This window comes from Dipodomys spectabilis, unplaced genomic scaffold (assembly GCF_019054845.1).
Source record: "Dipodomys spectabilis isolate Male_0828 unplaced genomic scaffold, ASM1905484v1 ptg000089l, whole genome shotgun sequence".
In the NCBI taxonomy this organism is placed as follows: domain Eukaryota; kingdom Metazoa; phylum Chordata; class Mammalia; order Rodentia; family Heteromyidae; genus Dipodomys; species Dipodomys spectabilis.
In genome coordinates this window covers 17,705,240-17,726,787 of record NW_024870766.1, presented here as the reverse complement: position 1 = coordinate 17,726,787, position 21,548 = coordinate 17,705,240, and the positions used below count along the sequence as shown (strand labels likewise).

At 38.0% G+C, this 21,548-nt stretch overlaps 1 protein-coding gene across 1 annotated transcript; it reads left to right on the top strand.

Annotated features, from left to right (window-relative positions):
- Nucleotides 1-1,187: 1,187 nt before the first annotated feature.
- Sypl1 (synaptophysin like 1) lies at nt 1,188-20,412 on the top strand. The gene is made up of 5 exons (XM_042684623.1): nt 1,188-1,391; nt 11,038-11,162; nt 13,052-13,259; nt 17,647-17,835; nt 19,067-20,412. The coding sequence occupies exons 1-5, from the start codon at nt 1,323-1,325 to the stop codon at nt 19,196-19,198; spliced, it is 723 nt and encodes a 240-aa protein (XP_042540557.1). The 5' UTR covers nt 1,188-1,322; the 3' UTR covers nt 19,199-20,412.
- The last annotated feature ends 1,136 nt before the right edge of the window (nt 20,413-21,548 follow it).

Sequence of the window (21,548 nt, the reverse complement as noted above, 5' to 3'; positions counted from 1 at the left end):
ACTAATCTGCTCTAACTTTTTAAATGTTTGTTATTATAAAGTTGATGTACAGAAGGGTCAGTTTCGTAGGTCAGGTAATGAGTACGTTTCTTTTTGGACACCCCTTCCTTCTGTTTTTCCTTCCCGTCACCATCCACAAGTTGTATAGTTCATCCTAATAAGTTTTAATGAAACTTAGTTTCCCTCTTCCATGTACAGTACACTACATAGAGCAAAAGACTTGCTCTGCAATAACTTACTACCATTATCACTAAAAGCCCCAACACCACAGGCTTTGCATTGCGGCTTTACCTACCAACATCTTATAAAGTCACCTAGAAAGTTGGGCAAAGTACGGAGAGCCCACAGCAGAGAAGTAGGAGCCGGGAGAAGCGCAAGAACGCGTGCGCAGCGCGAGCTCGCGGGTTGCGCAAGCGCAGGAGCTTCTAGGCGGAAGACCGGAAGCGAGGCGCCAACCTGGGGATTGCGCGTGCGCAGTAGAGACGGGCGCCGAGGGCTGGGCTTCAGGAAAGGGAGGTGCGGCGCTCGAAGCATGGCGTCCAACCTGTACTTGGTTCGCCAGCGGATCAGCGGGGTCAGCCAGGTGCGGCCGGGGGAAGAGTTTTCCTTTTCCCTAGACCCGCCCTTGTCCCTCCCCGGCTGCCCTTTCCGACTCCTCCTCAGCGCTCTGCTCAGGGCTCAACCGCCGCCGCCCCGCCCCTTCCCCACCCCGCGGCCTCCGCGTCCGCCTCAGAGCCCGCCCCGTCCCGTCCCGTCTCCTCCCGCCTCGGTCCCCGCCTCCGACTCCAAGCCCGCTCCTTCCCGTCCCGCCTCCGGTTCGGAGCACGCCCCGCCTCGGTCCCCGCCTCCGGCCCCAAGCCCGCCCCGTCCCGTCCCCGCCTCCGGCTCCGAGCCCGCCCCGTCCCGTCCCCGCCTCCGGCTCCGAGCCCGCCCCGTCCCGTCCCCGCCTCCGGCTCCGAGCCCGCCCCGCCTCGGTCCCCGCCTCCGGCCCCGAGCACGCCCCGTCCCGTCCCCACCTCAGGCTCCGAGCCCGCCCCGTCCCGTCTCCGCCTCCGGCTCCGAGCCCGCTCCGTCCCGTCCCCGCCTCCGGCTCCGAGCCCGCCCCGTCCCGTCCCCACCTCCGGCTCCGAGCCCGCCCCGTCCCGTCCCCCCACCCCCTCCAGCTCCGAGCCCGCCCGCCGGTCGCCGACTCCGTCCGGGCCTCCGAGGCCTCCCGCCCGCCCTACCTGCCCTGCCTCGCCGCTGGGCTGCTCCGGTCGCGGTCGTGCGGGTCCCCCTCCTCCTCCGCCCGCGTCCTGACTCTTCCCTCCTTCCCTCAGAGGATGTCCGCCTTCCAGATCAACCTCAACCCGCTCAAGGAGCCGCTCGGCTTCATCAAGGTCCTCGAGTGGGTGAGTGCAGCCCTCGCGGGCGAGGCCGCCCCCGACGGGCCCGGCGCGGCGGCGAGGCGGGAGCGGGGAGCCGGGCGGAGGCCGCGGCCCGGCGTGGCGAGGAGTCACGAGTCCGGGCGGCTGCGCCTCGCCGGGTCCCGACTGCATGGCCCAAGCGGAGCCGCCCTGAAGCCCGCCGGCCCGTCGGGAGCTCCCCTCCGGGGCGCCTTCGGAAGCGGGAGCCCACATTTCTCCCGGGCCCCACCACCTCCCGCAGAGGAAGAGAAGACTTCCTGCTGTGGTCCAACCGAAACCCGGGGGCCTGCGGAGACCCTCCGGCCAACGCGTGTGTTCCGCGTTGCCGCCTGGAAGCCAGCCTCTGGTGATGGTGGAGAGCCGACGAGCTCTCTGTTCTTTATTGGCTCAGAGTTTAAAAATTGTATGGGTCAAGGAAGCAGGGAAAAGGCCTTTGCACAAAGCGCATATATTCAGCTTGGTTCATTTAACAACAAGCCAAGAATAGACTCGGGGTTTGTTTTAGGTACTGGCAGGCAACATCCTGCGTGGAATGTCAGCTTAGTCCTTTCCTGGAGACATTCAATCATTAACATCAGAGGAGACTTATTAATAAAGACTTTAGTAATCTTCAATCCACTTGGAGTAGTTTGTGAATTCACCAAGCGCTGCATATTTCTTTCAAACTCAGTGGCCCGGTACATGTTTTAGTGATTTTCAGGGCTAGGCTATAGTAATAGGCAGCTGACAACTGTCCCATGTGGAGGCAAGTTGAGTTTATCATCAGCGAAATGTACATCTGGGACTTCTTCACCCTTTGTTGTTGTTGCTTTTTTATTTTTTACATAAAGTTGAAGATTCGTACTTCCATTTTCCCAAAACTTCCATACAACCTCAAATCTTCTGATGAACACTTCACCCGATTTTCTACAAAAATCCTCCAAAGTTTTCTGAAAATGGAAATAGTGCTGATTACAAGCAAATAATTAAAGGTTCCCGAACTTATATACACGGACCCGAGTCCAAGTCTAAATATAAAATAAGTTATTTGCGCTTACAAAAACAAAACTGCAGAAAGGAAATCCCATTATGTAACAAGGCTTATCAAATGTAAAGGTTAAGAAAAAGTCATACCTGCTAGTTTTAGTCTCATTGAAGATAATAATCTAGAATTGCATTTAAACAGAAGCAATTTATATTGTGCCTCTATTATTTGCCAATTAAAAATACCATAGACACCTTAATATCTGAAAGCACTGATGATAAGTGGATTTGTTTTGTGTTTTGAAAAATATTTTTAAGCGTCTTAAGAATATTTATATATACAATATTTGGCTTGAACAACTTTTTGTTACTTAGGAGATAATTTTGTGAGAATAATATAGTGATTTTTTTTTTTTTTTTTTTTTGCCAGTCTTGGGGCTTGAACTCAGGGCCTGGGATCTGTCCCTGAGCTTATTTTGCTTAAGGCTGGCACTCTACCACTTGAGCTACAGTGCCACTACCAGCTTTTTCTCTGTATGTGGTACTGAGAAATCGAACCCAGGGCTTCATGCATGCTAGGCAAGCACTCTTCCACTAAGTCACATTCTCAACCCAGATATAGTGAATATTTTATCTGACAAATACTTTAATATGTATTATATCCCAGCACTGTAGGAAACACTGATACAACATAATAAAAGTGTTTTTCGTCCTGAGCTTTTTAGATTGAAAGGTATAAAAAGGCCATGTAATAACTTCTATAATAAAAGTATATGCAGAAAATAGTAGATGCTTTCGGAAGGTGAGATCAGACTAGGGAGAACTTTGAGGTGAGAGAACACTTGATGTATGATTCACGTAGTGGATGGGGAGTGGCTTTTCAGGGCGCTGAAGAATCTAAATTTTAGTGGAGTGAAAAGTTGGAAGTTGCTGGATAGATAGCTCTGTTTGAGTAGTTGGTTGGAACCAGAACATACGAGGAGAGAGAGAATGGTTTGAGTTTGGGATTTCACATGACTTACCCATTTGGAGTTATTATTGAAAACTTCTATTTGCCAGATAGAATAGTGGGGTGTTAGATGGTGTCCAGTTAAGTCCAGAACCCAAATGAATAATATATTTGCCTTTTAGAAATTTTCATTTTGTCAGCAGTGAAAATGAAAAGAATGGATTTAGAATTGGAAGGAGATCAGTTGCTTTAGAAACCATCTAAAATTAATTGTAGGGATAAATGGATTTAGAAATTAAAATATGTTTGAAGAGTTATGAAAGACTCTAAGGATGATTACTATATTTCTACTTGGGTTAATAGTGACTTGATTGGGGGGGATTTTCTTGGAAAGTGTAAATAAAGATATATTATGTTGATAGATCAGGTTGGTGGCAATTGAATAGACCTAGTGTTTACAATTCAAGTATGGGCTGGAGCTTCACAGATATCTTGCCAGTAAAAGGAAGAAAGAATGGTTGAGAATAGTGCTCAGTAATGTTAGGTGCAAGTTAAAGGTTAAGTAAAATTAGGACTAAAGTGTGTTCTTGATTTTGGTAATCAAGAGTCTATTGCTGGCTTTTAACAAGAGCAGCTTCTGTGAAATCAGAAGCCAAATTATAGAAGGCTAAATCAATGCCTGGTAAGAAGATAAAGACCATGAGAGTAGATTGCTATTTGACATGAAGATGAGAGAAATTTTGTAATGTTTATGAAGAAGAATGACATGTTCACCTTCAAGCTCTCTTGCTTAAATGGTTTCTCTGGTGATATTGTTGTTATATTTTGGTATAAAGCAAGAATCTTTATTTTCATTTCCCATTTCATTACACAAAATATTAAGACTCGAGTCAAGGCTTAATAATAATAAGTTTTACTGCTTCATCAAAGACATTTTTAGGCCAGATGCTGGTGGCTGATATGTGTAATCCTAGCTACTCAGGAAGCTGAGATCTGAAGGGATTGCCTTTTGAAGTCTGCCCACTCAGAAAAGTCTGAGACTCCCATCTCCATAATAATCAGCAAAAGGTGGGCTGGAAGCCAGGCATCAGTGGCGCATCCCTATACTCCTAGCCCAGGAATGGAGTGTGTACAGACACACATACATAAAGGCCCGCGTGCACATAGGCTGGAGATGTGGCTCCAGTGGTAGAGTGCCAGCCAAGCAAGCAACTTGAACAGGTTTGAGGCCCTAAATTCAAAACTCTAGTACTTGAAGGGAAAACAAAACAATTTTTTAAAGTGAACTAGGAGTTTTTTGGTTTGGGTTTTTTTTTTTTTTTTTTGCAGGGGCGAGACAGGGGAGAGTACTTTAATATAGGATCTCACTAAGTAGCCACACAGTCTGGCCTCTTAACTCATTTTCTATCTCAGTCTCTCAAGTACTGAATTAGAGCCACATATCACCATGCCCAGCTTGCTTGCTTGCTTGTTTGCTTGCTTGCTTTTTTTTTAATTTCAAGTGTATAGCAATTAAATACAATTTGATACTATTGCTAATTCTCACTTTAGTGAGTTTTACCTGTCAATGTGTTTGCTTAATAAATGCAAATGCCAACATATTGGAAAATATAAATAATAACTTGGTATCATTATGAAAACATTCTTGGCCTTTATGAACTCTTGAAGAATTCTCAGTGACTGTTGATTTAATATAAGGTAAACATCATTGGAGACCAGAAACAGAACAGAAAAAAGCCTCACCTGCTTACAGTCTGGATTTTATGATTTACCTGGAGCTGAGTACTTAGAAGAATAGAAAGAAAAGTGCAGCCAACTAACAGCAAAGACTTTGACCAGTCTTCTTGCTGATCTGGATTTATGACAATTGAATATTCTTATGTGTTGGTAGATTGGATAATGGGGAACTAGACTCAGAAGGCCAACTAGAAATGACCATAAAGTTACTACACAGAGATAGAAGTGGGCAAGGGAGTCAATTTGACCCTACAGACCTCCTAAAACACACAAAGAGGGACTAGGAATGTGGCTTAATGGGAGAGTACTTGCCTAGCATGCATGAAGCCCTGGGTTCGATTCCTTAGTACTACATAAGCAGAAAAGGCCAGAAGTGGCACTGTGGCTCAAGTGGTAGAGTGCTAGCTTTGAGCCAAAGAAGCTCAGGGACAGTGTCCAAGCCCTGAGTTCAAACTCCAGGACTGGTAAAAAAAAAAAAAAAATACACACAAAACCTTTACTTAAAGTAAATTCCACTGGTTTTCTATGCTATGACAGGCTTATTTCATGACAGTTAGCTAAACAATCAAGATACTAATTCACTCAAACCCATAAAAGTCTGAAAATGATTTTAAAATATACGTAGGTTCATTGGAGATTTGTAGTTCTATACTTAGTCTAAAAGTACTTAGGAATAAAGATGACATAAAGATGTTTTCAGTGTATAATGGCTGTTAGAACAAAACTTGTAGCAGAAACTCCAGCAGTTATTGCTTACAACCTACATTTCAGAATTATGAAACTGTACTAAAGATTGTTTAGAATGTCCTATCCTTGTAGTTTATAAATGGTGAGAGAAGATTGAAACAAACACTTTGGGACTGCATTGCTCATTATGTAGTGGGAATGAACTGAAACATCCGTATTAAGTACTGGTCATTTGATTAAATAAAAACAGGCTATACTCATCTAATATACTTTTATATCTGTTTCCAAAGATTTCAGTTATATCATTTTCATAAACTATTGGGCAGAAAGAAATGTAAGTAGGTGACTTAAATTTAATGCTGAAAACAAATAGCAGTGAAGATCCTGCAAATAGAAAGATGTGAATGACATACATAAATTAGATGAATTTGTTTTTCCCAGTAGAGCCTCGGGAAGATCAGAGTGTAGGTTTCAACTGTAACTCTGGCTTTAGGACATAAAACTAATTGGGAATAACAGTACTCCTCAGATTTTCTCATCTTGAGCTTCTATCAGTGTAAAAATTTTTGTAGTGTTCCTGCCTGCAAGTATAATTTAGATTTACAAATTAATATTATAGTATATTAAGGCATATTGTATAGCTAAACTAAATTTCATTCATATTTTGAAATCCTGATTTCAATACTTTTCTGCTAACTTCTCATAATTTAAGTAGAATCTGCTTTTACATTGTAATGAGGCTTACATTTTCCTTTGTACATTAAAGTGTGTATTATCAATCTGTAGTTTCTTTGTAGACATTTTTTAGGCCATCAATTCATTTTTTAAGGGTTAGTTTAGTTATAACTACATAATTTATCCCCTAAGCCTTCAGAATTGTCTCACTCACAAAAACACTCCTTCCCTGAATGGGATGTCTTACCTTGTATTGACGAATGAGCCTGTTAGACCTTCGCATGGGTTTAGTGCTATATTAATTGCCTTGAAGCTTTAATTTTATATTTAAATATAAAACTTCATAAATAGACGTTTGAGTATTTTCATCTTATACATAAGCAAATTGAATATTCTTTTCTATATATTAGTCCTGTGGTTACAGATCGCTGCACAAATGAGGAAGTATTGTGGTAAGTCATGCAGTGTGGGTTTGGTGAGCCTAAAGGCATCAGACTTGAGGCTGTCTTGATGAATATGGAACCTTTCAAGCTGAAAAGAAGCTTGCCATTACTCTGCTCCTGCATTTTTCCTAGTTGCTCTGTAGATAGAATTTCATGTCAGTAAGTTTCCGTAATTTTTCATGGGTGGGAAGTAATGGGATATTGAATTTCAAAATAGGCAAGGAAATATAAATCATCATACCAATATTCATTTCAGACTAGAGTACAAACAAATGCTATAGAATGTTCCTTGTAAAGTAAATGGATGAGCAAGATGTTTAGAAGAAAAACAGTAGTAAGCCAGGAGCTAGTGGCTTACACCTGCAATCCTAGCTACTCAAGAGGCTGAGATCTGAGGACCATGGTTCAAAGCCAGCGTGGATGGGAAAGTCTGTGAAACTCATCTCCAATTAAGGACCAAAAATCTGGAAGTGGTGCTGTGGCTTGAAGTGGTAGGGTACTAGTCTTGAGCAAAAAGAGCTCAGGGATAGCACCTAGGCCCCAAGTTCAAGCCCCACAACCAAAAAAAAAAAAAGCGGTAGTATGAATGGCTTAGTAACATGCCTGGGAAGGGTTTCTAAGACAGTAACAAGCAAACTGAGCCAGAACAATAGACCGTTATCAAATCTTGTTATCAGCTCACTAAAAAAAAGGGGGGGGGGGGCTAGGAAGTTGGCTCAGTGGGAGAGTGCTTGCCTTGCATGCCTGAGGCCCTGGGTTCGATTCCTCAGCACCACATAAGCAAAAAGAAAAAAGCCGGAAGTGGTGCTGTGGCCCAAGTGGTAGAGTGCTAGCCTTGAGCTGAAGAGCTGAGGGACAGTGCCCAGGCCCAGAGTTCAGGCCCCACAACCGGACCCAAAAATAAAACAAAACAAAAAAAAAAAATGAATGTGAGTCTGATTTTATACTTTTCCATTTTTACACATTCAAAAGAAATCCAAATTTTTTATGTAAAACATCTCACATTTTAAAAGTAACTGCTGGAGCCAGAGCCAGTGGCTCACACTTGTAATCCTAGCTACTCAGGAAGCTGAGATCTGAGGATTATGGTTCAAAGCCAGCCTAGGCAGGAAAGTTCATGAGACTCTCACCTCCAATTAACAAAAAAGTGGGAAGTTGGAGCTGTGGTTCAAACTGGTAGAGTGCTAGCCTTGAACAAAAAAGCTCAAGGGGACAGTCATTGTTCAAGTCTAGGACTGGCACACTCACATATGTGGGAAAACCCTACTGGAAGCACTATACAGACATATCTGAGGTACTGTATATCTATAGACCAGGTTTCCCTAATGGCGGCCAGTATGTAATTTATAGTTGATCAAAATGAAGTAAGTTAGAGTTACTAGAAATGAATGGTTTTCCTGAATTAAGCAGGTATTTTACTCATTTGCTGTGTGTCAGGCATTCTGCTAAGTAGCTTTTTAAAATCTCAAGTGAAACCAGGTGTAAAGATGTGACAGCCCAGCAGTAGAGGCAATAGTATTTAAAAAAAAAAAAAGCACTCAATAACATAGTACAATTTTCCCTTTATTCATTGATTTTTGTATTGCAAATTAGTTGTTTGCTTTTGTGTATCTCTGTGCATGCCAATAGTACGAACTTAGAGCCTGGACACTGTCCTTTAGCTTTTTGTCCAAAGCTGGCTGGCACTCTACCCCTTGAACCAGAGCTCTACTTCTGGCATTTTGCTAGTCAATTGAAGATAAGAGTCTCACAAACTTCCTAGCCCTTGCTGGCTTCAAACCACAATCCTTAGATCTCAGCCTCTTGAAAAGGTAAAATTACAAAAAAAAGATGCCTATAGTAGAGTTTATATGTAAGAGCTAACGTCCACAGCAGCCCAGGAAAAAATATGGGATTAAATGAGCGCATCAAAGATGTTTTTATTTCAAAATGGGAGATTCCTAGCAGAAGGTGGAACATATCTAATATATAAATATTATTGTTTTAGAAATATTAAGTAGTACAGGGTGACCGAATGATGCAGTATCTGGCAGGGAATATAGTGCAGAGAAATCTAGAGAGAGAAAGTTGAGGATAAATCATTTATAACAAGTTTAAGTTTGAGGTTGTTTTTATCTTAATATAGGCCTTGAAAATCATTGAGGAAATCCATTTAAGCCAAGGTTCCATGGCCACACTTTTATTTCAGATCAATGTGACATCATGCTAAGGTAGCCCTGCCAAAAAAAAAAAGCTAAAACTGTGTATATTTTATACTTACAACACATCACACTTAGATGGGTTGAACATGTAAAATATTGTTTCCACAAATAGCTGGTGCCTGTGTTATTGGACACTGAAGCGTTAGTGCCCATGCCAAAAAAAGAGTGATGATTAGAATGAGATTGGAAATGAGAGGAAGTTTGTTGGGTTAGACCTCATGAAAACAATGATGGCTTCAGTAAAAGTAATTTCATAAGTGATATAAATAAACAGCTTTTAAAAGCTGGCTTCAGAAGGACAGGGTTTGGAGTTAGAGGCTACTCTGGGCTACATGAGAAGTTCAAGGCTTTGAGCTACAGAGCAAGACACTATCTAAACAAAAATGAAAAAAGTTTCATGCTCTGTAAGTTAAGTATTGGGTTTCTGGAGTTCATCTATATTGACATAAGTAGTTATAGTTCCTGTCCCTTTATTTGCTATGTAACTTCACTTTGTAAGAATATACTATTGTATTTTTGTTACTTTTCCTGTTGCTTTTCTCCTCCATATTTTGACATAGTGTCATTGTGAACATCCATGTACATGTCTTAAGTACACATTACGCATTTATTGCCAATATTTCCACCTAATTTGTAACTTGTTTTACATTTTAAAACTTTTGATTTTAACTTTTTTCTGTAGTTGAAATTAACCATCTCCTATAGTAAGTGCTTCTTTAAAAAATTATAAGAAATTATTCCCTCATAGATTTTTTTTAAAATACTTTTTAAGGACCACAAACAGTGGTGTATATCCCACTTACTTGGGAGGAGGAGATCTGAGAGAATTGAAGGTTGAGGCTAGCCCAGGCAAAAATTTAGTGAGACCCCCCCCCCACTTCAACCAGTAAGCTATGTGACTATAATCTTAGATACACAAGATGCATAATGATAGGAGGGCTCCAATCCAAAGCTGTCCTGGGAAAAAATGTGAGCTCTTATTTGAAAAATAACTAAAAGCAGGAAAGGGCCATGGACATGGCTCAAGTAGTAGCCTACTTGTCTAACTTTGATACTGTCCCCCCTCCCCCCCCCCAAAAAAGACTTTTTACCCTTAAGTTTGCAGCTCATTTGGACCATTTATTAATTAGTCCTTGAATTATGTAATCAATAATAACTAATCAATAAATTGCCTAAATGAGCTGAATGACTTGGCACCTTAAAACAACACTTACTATCTAACAGTTTCTGTGGCATAGGAATCTGGAAGCAGAATAGCTGGGTGGTTTGGGTTCAGGTTCTCTTGAGGTTGTAGTCAGTCTGGTGGCCAGGGTTGTAGTCATCTTAAGGATTTCATGTAACCTCAGAGGTTCCACTTGCCAGCTTAGTCATGTTGAGTAGATGGCACATAAGTCTCTAAAAGTTACCTGGGTGTCCTTGCATCATGGCAGCTGGCATGGGACTGCACAACTTTATGAAATAGAATCTAACAGTTTATGGGTAACTTGGGTTCAATAAAAATAACCTCCAGTTCACCCCCCCCTCTTGATTTGGATATTAATAGATGAAGCTTAATATTTCATATTCATGTTTAGTGGATACGTTGAAGTATGAATAAATATTATATAACTTGGCCTATTAATTTCCTCTTTTACTTGGAGGAAAATCAAAGTCATTTTTGGTGAGGATTGAAAATAAACTTATTTTTTCTGTATTTTTATATCTTTAATGCAAATAAACTTAAATGTAGCTCTCTCCACATTTAGTTTATGATTAACAGTTTGTGCATTGTTAATGAATCAACTTTTAATGATGACCCTTGTTGATGGATGACAATGTTGTCAGATACCTTGTATTCATATACTGTTTTGTAGAATGGGAACTTCTTTGTACAACTACTTAAAGATAATAATTTTAAAAATGTTAAAAAAAAAAAAAAAACCTAGTTTTGAATGGAATAATGATTCCTCTCTCTCTTTCTCTCTCTTTCTATGTAGATTGCTTCCATCTTTGCTTTTGCTACCTGTGGAGGTTTTAAGGGCAAAACAGAAATCCAAGTGTCTTGTTCTACTCTTCCTAGCAATAAAACTAACATTACAGCTGCTTTTGGTTATCCATTCAGGTGAGTTACTGCTTTTTAATAATTTAGCAGCTTTTTTTTCTTTCATATTGAGTTAAGATTTTTACATATTGAGTTGGCTTGCTGGTTCACTAATTTGTAATTCTTGCACTCTGTAGACTGAGGCAAGAGTTTAAGAGTTCCAGGCTAGCCTATTTTTTAAAGATTACCAACCATTTTTGTTCGGAGGGGGATAGAAAATATTAGATTTCAATGCAGACTTTTATTTGGCTCATAATTTCACATCAGTCATTTAAGCAGAAAATGATGACATTGGGACGTTGTGGTAGATAGAGGAAGTTATGGCAGACAAGAAGGGGAGATAGTGATGACCAGGTATAACCTTCAAAGGCACATCTCGATTGACCTACTTCTTAGACTAGGCTCTACTTCCTGAGGTTTCCAAAATCTCCCAAAATAGTACCACTATAACAAGAGATCAAGCATTCAACACAAGAGCCTCTGGAGAACATACATTTGAACCATAACAAAGTAAGCATTTAGAAACTTTCATAGCCATACATTCTCTTGACATTTTTATTCTGTCATCCTACATTGGATTGGAAATGCTCTATCACCTTAAAGTGAGAAGTTACAAGCAGAGAAGCAAACACAATTTATGGAATTTTATCATACTTCTGCCATTACTGAGTAATAAATTCTTTATATAGCTTTATGGCATGTATTTATATAAAATGAAGAATCCTATATCCCTAGCATAAAACTGTACTTTCTACACTGAAACAAATAGTGAACATTTAAGGCTTACTAACTTCTCTGAGACTTAATTTCCTGTCCAGCAAATTGGAAATATCACTATTTAAGAATTTTGTGATTAAATATAATCTTAGAGATGTATCAAAGCCAGGCACAGTGGCTCACACCTATTAGCTACTCCAAAGGCTGACATCAGAGGATATTGGTTCAAAGCTAACCCCAGGAGGAATATCTGTGAGACTTTTTTTTTTTTTTTGGGTCCAGTTGTGGGGCTTGAACTCTGTGCCTGGGCGCTGTCCCTCAGCTCTTCAGCTCAAGGCTAGCACTCTACCACTTGAGCCACAGCGCCACTTCCGGCTTTTTTCTTTTTGCTTATGTGGTGCTGAGGAATCGAACCCAGGGCCTCAGGCTTGCAAGGCAAGCGCTCTACCACTGAGCCACCTTCCCAGCCCTCTGTGAGACTCTTACCTGCAGTTAGCCACCCAAAATCCTGGAGTGGACTGTGGCTCAAATAGTACAGCACTACTAGCCTTGAGCAAAAAGCCAGGCCCTGAGTTCAAGCCCAGTACAGGCACACATTTGCACATACACAGAGAAAGATGGTTATCATATGCCTTCCCATCTCCTATCCTTTCTGTTACAGTTCCTGTGTAACAGTTTATAAATGGGAACAATTTAAAGCAATGTAAATTTTCAGTTAGCAACTAATTAACCTAGGATTAAAATATTAGTCATTGTAATTGGCTCTCTTAGACCTAGTTACATAGATTCTGTCTCTTAAAATGTAATATGTTCAGATTGTAAAATATTTGTTGCAGTCTGTCCTAATCTGGTGGGGTTTTTATTTCAGGGAAATAGTGTCCAGTCATTTGGTTTATGGTAGATTGAATATAGATGAATTTCAATCTACCATAAACAAGTTACCAAATATAATTTATGTACATGTACATAATTTGTGTACATTATGAGCATTTTAGTTTAATTAAATACTTAAACTCCCTTCTTTAGAGGAGAAAGTTTCTAACTTAAAATTTTCTCTGTTTTAGAGGAGAATGCTTTACTGTATCTAGGGAGTTTCTTTTTTTAATATCATTTCAGTATTCTGTTTAAGTATTTCTATTTTGGCTAGGGAGGGTCTAATAATTCATATACTTATTTGAACCTTTTTTTGATAGGTTGAATCAAGCATCGTTTCAATCACCTCCAAATGTAAATGTGTGTAATATAGATTGGAAAAGTCATGTTCTCATAGGCGATTACTCTTCTTCTGCACAATTCTTTGTTACATTTGCAGTCTTTGTGTTTTTGTACTGCATTGCTGCTCTTCTGCTTTATATTGGTTACACGAACATATACCGGGATAGTCGTAAACTCCCAATGATTGTAAGTAATCACCTTTTTTATTTCTTTTTATACAAAAATGATTTGCATATGGTTAAAGCAAAGTTATATTTGAAGTTGAATATGTTTTATTCCTGGAGTTGATTTTTTTTGGAGGGTGCTATCCCTTAGCTTTTCTCGTTCAAGGTTGGTCCTGTATCACCTGAATTACACCTCCATTTCTGGGTTTTTGCTGTTTAGTTGGAGATAAGCATCTCTAATTGTGATTTTCAGATCTCAGCCCCTCAAGTAGCTAGAATTACAGGCATGAGCCACAGACTCTAGGCGTCAAAATTCTTGGCATGTCAGTTCAACATATTTTGGCATTTTTGTGTTTGCAATGCAGTTGAACTATCTCTCATTATTAAATTCAGCTCAATTCCTTTAGCCTATTTTGTATTCCACATAAGTTTGTTTTCAGTGTAGAAAAACTCAATGATGTGAGAATGCTTATTAGGTTGCCAGTAGCAGAAAAATAAAGTAGAAAATAATACCTTTAACTTGAAGAATTACAGGTCATACCAATGTTTTTACTTTTTACATTTTTTTTTCTCTTTTCCTAAAACTCTTTTTATACCTCTGTAATATCTTATTGAGCTTAGTTGTCTGTATCAGAGATCAGCAGATCACCTACAGGTCAAATCTGACTCACTGTCTACATGTTTGGAATACCTTTGTACCTGACCTTTATGTATCATGTATAACTGCTTTCATGCTAAACTCCTTAATTCATATCTGAACTCATTATATATTCACTATTAATGATACCCATATGCTAATTTTGAATCTTTGACATGTCAAGTAAGGATTTGGAGTCCTTCCTGTTGCCCTTCTTAGAGCTACTGAACTAGAAGTAAAATAAGCTCTGAGATCTAGGGAATAGACTCTGCTCTGGATTATCAGTGACAAATCCAGAGGTAAGCTCTACTATAAAATTAAAACTTCAAAGTCAATATCAGTGCTATTAACTTGAAAGGAAGACAGGCATTGAGATAATAGGCATTTATAGCTATGAGAAAACCCTGATATTTGTTAATAATTTACAGATTTAAAAAGAAGGCCATTAAATAAATTCTTAGCTAACAGGTTTTATTTACTTATTTTATGCTGCCTGGATCATAGAATACATATGGTAAGTAACAAATAAAGTAACTTTTATACTGCAGAGTGTTGCTTATGCTTGTAAAAACATAAAGACATTTTCATAAAGTATTTCTTGGCTATTAAGGAGCTGTCAGAAAAGATGGACATCAACCACTTAATTTGCAGTGCTATTCAACAGGAGTAAATTAGGTCTACATTTAGACTTCCAAGTTTTATCTTAACGGACTTGATTGATCATATAATTATGTTTTGTTTTGTTTTTAAATCTTTATAATTAGAAGATATTTTCTGTATTACCTCTTCTCCCCCTCCCCCAGATCACTTTTTATTAAATCCAGAAGTGTATTCAGACATTTTATAGAGGAATTTTCTAGACATCTGATAGCAGTATACAGTGATCTAGTTCTTTAGTTTTGGAAATCAAAAGTAATTTTGATTACATAAATGGAGGAAGGAACAAATACAGTCTATGTAACTCAATGTACATTATGTAAAAATTCAGCTACATAACTTGAGGGTAGGTACAGGAAGAAAGCTAAGGGAAGAACAATGGAAAGGGTGACATTGATCAAGATGCATTGTACTTTCAACCTGACTTAGGGAATAGCAACCTCTTTGTATAACGAGTTAATTAATAAAAAGTAATTTGTATCTTAGTGATGAGTTAGTGACCATAGAGATACTTATTCTATAATTTTTGTTGTTGTTGATGTGACATATAATGAGGACTTACTTGTAAATGTCTAGCTTCTAAATTAAATTTTGAATTCTACTTTTAATTTTTAGTTAGCTTATATTAGGTGAAACTTCACTGTTACATTTCCATATATTTACAATGTATTCCAGGCAATCTTACTCCCTCTACCACTCTTTCTTCTCTTCCCAAAATAATTTCAATAGGATTCATTGTTCTGTTTTCATCATTGCAAATAATCTTGTTAAAGTCTCCTTTTAATTTAACCATAAATACAGTTGGTTTTTCAAGATACTTAAGTTTTAAATATAACCAGGTACAACATTAATTTTTAGGTACTGTTTATTTAACAAGATTATACTCTTAAAGTATTATTTTCAATTCTGTACTAAGGTATTCCTAGGAATGCTTCTATTATGACATTTTAAATCTACATATAATATTACTTTCCTCTTCTCTGAGATCTACATTTTTTAAGAGGACCAGTAGTAGTGGAGAGCTCAAAGGCAAAATGAATATTGTTCTATGTTTGTACAATTAGAACTTGATTTTAGTCTTTTCTAATCACAGTGTTTATTCAGTGTTGTCTTGGCCAAATGGGAAAGCTATATAGCATAGCTTCTGTTACCTAAATAGGGCTGGGAAGTTGGCTCAGTGGTAGAGTGCTTGCCTCGTCTGCATGAAGCCTTGGGTTCAATTCCTGAGCACCACATAAGCAGAAAAGAGCCAGAAATGGTGCTATGGCTCAAGTGGCAGGGCGCTAGCTTTGAGCTGAAGAGCTAAGAGATAGCACCCAGGCCCCACGACCATCAAAAAAAAAAAAAGATTATTCTAAATAGCTAAAAGATAGCTAGCTAAATAATTAAAATTGTGTTTATTTTTAAAAATGTACATTTTGGAGGTAAGTCCTTAAGATTTTTGTTTGTTTTTGGTGTGGACTGGGTAACTGGAGTTTAGACTTAATTCTTACTAGGCTGATGAGCTACCACTTGAGCCACACCTCTGACATTGTTTTTGCTGGTTATTTGTTAGAAAAGAGTATTTTCAAACTTTTTTCTGCCCTTTCCTCAAACCTCCCAAGTAGCTAGAAACATAGGAATGAGCCTTCCCCCCAGTACCCTGACCCTAAAACCCATTTCTGAGCTTGTAGAAATGTTTGCTGCTGATGTGTAAAAGCTCATAGCCTTGAATATTTCATATGCTTAGAGTAGTGTTAAATCTATAAATTTTCACTTTGATCATTAATTTACAGGAAGACCAAGATGAAAAAGAGACAAACTTTATGTAAATTTATACTTAAAGTATTATTTAAATCTTCATAACCATTATAACATTCTATAGTTCCCCAGCAGAGCAGATTAAGTAAAGAGAAAATTTTTTTCTCCCCTTTTTTTTTTTTTTGGGGGGTCCGGTTGTGGGGCCTGAACTCTGGGCCTGGGCGCTGTCCCTCAGCTCTTCAGCTCAAGGCTAGCGCTCTACCACTTGAGTCACAGCGCCACTTCCGGCTTTTTTTTTTGCTTATGTGGTGCTGAGGAATCGAACCCAGGGCCTCATGCATTGCAAGGCAAGCACTCTACCACTGAGCCACCTTCCCAGCCCCTTTTCTCCCCTTTTTTGTCTTGTTTGTGCAATGAGCAACTATCCAAAATATTAAAACCTTCAATTATATTGGAAATATAATTGGAAATAATAAACAGCAATAGATTCATTAGAAAGTTACTAGAGATAAAACATCTTAAGAGAGATTCTTTTGTCCTTTTAATTAATATGAATATTTTTAAAATTTCATATCATTAGTCAGTGGCTCCCACTTGTAATCGTAGCTACTGAGGAGGCTAAAATCCAGAGGATTGTGATTCAAAGCCAACCTAGACAGAAAAGTCTGAAACAATCTCCAACATATCGAGAGAAAAAAAGGCCAAGCTAGAAGTGTGACTCAATACTGAGCAAGCATAAGGCCCTAAATTCAAATTCCAGTAGTGGTAACCAAAAAAAAAAAAAAAAAAAAAATCTAGTTCTTTTTTTTTCCCATTTCATTATCCATTTCATGGAGAATTAGATTTGACTAATTAGAACTTAAATTAGAACAGTATGAGGAAGCAGGAGAGGGTAAGGGAGTTGAGGGAACATGCAAGAGATTATAACTTAGAATATAATTAAGAGAAATGAAGCCCTGAGTGAAACAGTAAAAAACGTGATATGGTCAAATTGTAGATATTTGGAAAGGATGTGTAAAAGGACTTTTGGTATTGAGATTGGGATGATTAAAAGAGATTATGAAGAATATAGTTACAGTTATGGCAAGGTGTAAGGTATGACGCTCAGAGTACATGGCTGAGGCAAGATTATGGTGACAGCTATGTTAAACCTTGGTTTCTACTGTAAAAATACTTACACTTAAGTCTTGTTGATGGTTCTATCTCAGGCATGGTGCTAGTACCTTTAAGTGCCCTTGTTTACTATAAAGAGTTTAAAATAAACTCTATCATGGACATTTCTCACTACCATAAAATTAAATGTAATTGACTTTTTTTTATCATTGATTTGCAATTTAGTAGATGGATCGTTGATTAATACCTACTTTTACTCTAGGACTTCATTGTTACTCTTATTGCCACGTTTTTGTGGTTGGTAAGCTCTTCGGCCTGGGCTAAAGCTCTTACAGATATTAAAGTAGCAACTGGACCCAGTATTGTTCAGGAACTTGCACCTTGTAGTCACACAGATGTGAAGTGTTTTTTCGGCTCTGTGACTTCTATGGGATCCCTAAATGTGTCTGTGGTATGTATACAATATTTATATAATTTTTTATGGTAAATGGAGTACATTTATTTCAAAGTGAAAGGAAAACTATGGAAAAAAAGTAGTAGAATTTCTGCATGGAGATAGGGACACAAAGATTTTATATATATAAATATATTGTATATATAATATGTATTTATTTTATATTTGTTTTATTATAAAACTTTTAATTTTGCATAAGAAAAACTTTACTAGTAATTTAAGAAAGCAATGGCTTTCATTAATTCCTGGATATATGTATTGGTTTTTATTTATAGTAAATAGTCCTAGTTTTAACAGTGAAGGAAAGTTTCTTGAAATTATTACCTGTGTAAAGGTTTGAGCAGATCTTAATTGAATCTTATGTCTCATTAAAATCCACAAAGAATACACTAAATCCACCTGAAATACACTAAAAATTGTTGCTAACTTCTGTTGAAATTACCTGGTAGCAATCCAGGCATCCTAAAAGGAATGTGGAAGATAATATTAATTAACTTCTTTATACATAAAAAATGTGGTCCTTATATTAATTCCCCTAATGGGTAAATGGCAAGACAAGATTTGAACTAGATTTGACTTTAGAGCCTGGCCTGTAAGTTTCACTTAGTAATATGTGCAAATACTACCCTTATGGTTTCTTAAATCTACAGTTTAGGTGCATATAACGTATTAAATATTTTTGTTACTTAACCAAATTGTAGATGTTTATTATTAAATACATTAGTATACTGAATATGTTATTTTATTTAGGAAGACTTAATTTTTTTGTTGGTTGGTTGTAAAGTTATGGATTGAGTAGGAGGGATTGCAAGGGGGAGAAAGGAAATAGAAAAGATGCATAAGGGTGATTAATAACCTTTCTGAATGGCAGAAAGATGAAAGCCCTGAAAGAAGGAAGCTTGACTCCCTTCTGTTCCACTTCACTCTGAAGCAACAAATCTACAAAGGATAAAAGCAGGTTTCAGGTCTCTCAAATTTAATCCTGTCTTTTTGTTAATGAGCATGGGAAAATAAAAAAAAAATCAGGTATCTTTCTATATGTTACTGATGTGTAGGGTTTAGCTTTATTTAGAGGAAATTGTTATCCAAATTTTATACATTGGAAATAGCCTTTGAAAAAATTCTTTGTATGTGGTATTAAAATGAAGTAATGAAAAGTTTAATATTACAGGAAAACTGCAAACTGCTAAGTAAATATTAGATTTTCATATATACTTTTCTCTCATAGATCTTTGGCTTTCTGAATATGATCCTTTGGGGAGGAAATGCTTGGTTTGTATACAAGGAGACCAGCCTACATAGTCCATCAAATCCTTCGGTCTCCCACACAGGAAGTGTGTCACCTCCAGCTGGAATGTAATTAAAGGGAGAGCTACACTGTGGGAAATATGTCTATACTAAAACCTGTTGCCAACATCTTGAGTAGCATTGTTTCTTCCTAATAAAAGTAATGGCTTTTTCAATAAATTGGTGGGTTTTAAATTTTGCTGCTTTTTATATAAAACTAGTGCCTTTCTTTGAAATTTAAGATGTAAATTGATTCTTACATGTAAATTTGAAAGTCCAGGGGCCTATTATGAGATGATTCACATTTTTAAATGAATAACTTTTTCATTGTTGTTTGCTTTCCAAAGTATTTACACCTTAAGCCATAATGTGTCGCTTCACTCAGAAAACAGTTACATTCTCATTTCATAATAGGAAGAAAATATTTGGAATATTATATACACTACTGTAAGTTTGTACAGATCATATACCTAAGACCTGTCTTTGTTTAAGAAAAATCTTGATTACATAAATCATTTAGAAAAAAATTAGTTCAAACTTTATGTCTGAGCATTGTTCATGTTATACAATTTTTTAATTGCAAAGACAAGGTGTAACTTTTATTTCTATTTTTCTAAATGACCTGCTGTACTTGATGGGAGTACTAAAAACCCTGTTAGGAGCAGGGACTTCAAATTTCATTTAGCACTTCTGTTACTTGAGATTCACACTTGCATTATGCTGGGGGTTTCCTAGGCTTACTGTGTAAATAAAAAGAACATCGCTCAGCTAGGTGTTTTTCCATGTGAGCATTCTCTTACTTGTTTTCTATCTTTTGTTAACTCCATCTTCACTTTTTTTTTTCTTTTTTGCAGACCCTTTTTAGGGGGTTAAGGAAAATTAAGATTACCTTTTTACTTTTGAAACATTAAAATTTAAGGTCAATGAAGTTGCTACTTGAGTTTAGCATTGATATTATGAAAATAAATGCAATTTGGATTTTATGTTTATTGATATTATTTGTTACTTCACGAATGGATGATTAAGGAATTATGCATCATAAAGGCACCTAAGTGAGTTTTACTTATGTACTGTCACTCACATTTGGGTATATTCTGAATGCAGTGCTTATTCATTATTTTGCTTCATGATCTTTCTGTTACGCAGGGATCCAAACTTCCTATTCTTACAAGATGATTGTTTATATGTGAAGCACATCTTGCGATTGCCTTATTTTTGTTGCAAAAATGTCAGTATGAGAATGTATATGTTTTACACAACAAATAATAAACAAGTTGAAAGAAAGAATGCACACTGATTGATATATTACAAATAATTCTTTAAGCCATGAGCAATGCAAAATGGAACTGACTTTTAAAGCAAGAAACAGAATTACAAAAATGTTTTTTTAAGAGTTTGACAAGGAAAAGAACAAGACAAAAGTGCTTTGAACACTGGTTCTGCTTTTCCTTCCTGCCTGCCTGCCTGCCTTTTATTTAGATGCTGACCTTGGGCTTGAACTCAGGGTCTAACACTGTCCCTGAGCTTTTGTACTCTATTACTTTAGCCACAGCTCTATTTCTGGCTTTTTAAAAAATTATATTTGGTGGTTAACTGGGTAAGAGTCGCAGGACTTTCCTGCCCTTGCCTGGCTTTGAACTGAGATCCTGAGATCTCAGCTAGGATTACAGGCATGAACCACCAGTGTGTGGCTCATTTTATTTTTAATTAGTGCATATTAATTGCACAATGTGAGGGTTTCCCTGTGATAATTCCAATATATAATATATTTTGATCATAGTCACCACTTTTATAACTTCGTTATCTTCCTCCTACACTTCTATGTACACAGACAGGCAAGTGCATGTGCAAGTTTTTGGGCTAATTCGGGGCCTAGGCCCTGTCCCTGAGCTGCTTTTGCTCAGGGCTAGCGCTCTATCACTTGGGCCACAGCTTCCAGCTTTTTTAGTAGTTTATTGGAGATAAGTCTTGTGGACTTACCTGCCTGGGCTGGCTTCAAATCACAATCCTCAGATCTCAACTAGCTAGAATTACAGACATGAGTCCTGACCTCCTCCTACACCCTTTAAAAAAAAAATCTTAGTTTTAAAAAATATTTCAGTATGACCTTTTCATATATGCATGCATATACTTTGATCATATTCCCTGTTCCCCTCACTTTTTCCCCTCCCACCTGCTGGGTCCCTTCCCAAACAGACCTTTTATGTTCATGTCCTTATTTTTTCTTTAGATCTAGCTTCCCCTGTGAAACAAAACCTGTGCTATTGGTCTTTCTTAGTCTTAATCTGGCTTTTTTCACATCACTTGATCTCCAGTTCCACTTATTTACTTGAAATGACTATTTCATTCTCCTTTATGACTAATAACAATGTATATGATGCCACATTTTCTTTATCCATTCATCAATTGTAGTGCACCAAGCC

Bases quoted from the DNA above. Each gene is read 5' to 3' on its own strand.
- Sypl1 (XM_042684623.1), top strand. From the start codon at position 1,323: ATGTCCGCCTTCCAGATCAACCTCAACCCGCTCAAGGAGCCGCTCGGC. The intron at 1,392-11,037 runs GTGAGTGCAGCC...CTTTCTATGTAG, and splicing joins TCATCAAGGTCCTCGAGTGG to ATTGCTTCCATCTTTGCTTT. The intron at 17,836-19,066 runs GTATGTATACAA...TTTCTCTCATAG, and splicing joins GATCCCTAAATGTGTCTGTG to ATCTTTGGCTTTCTGAATAT.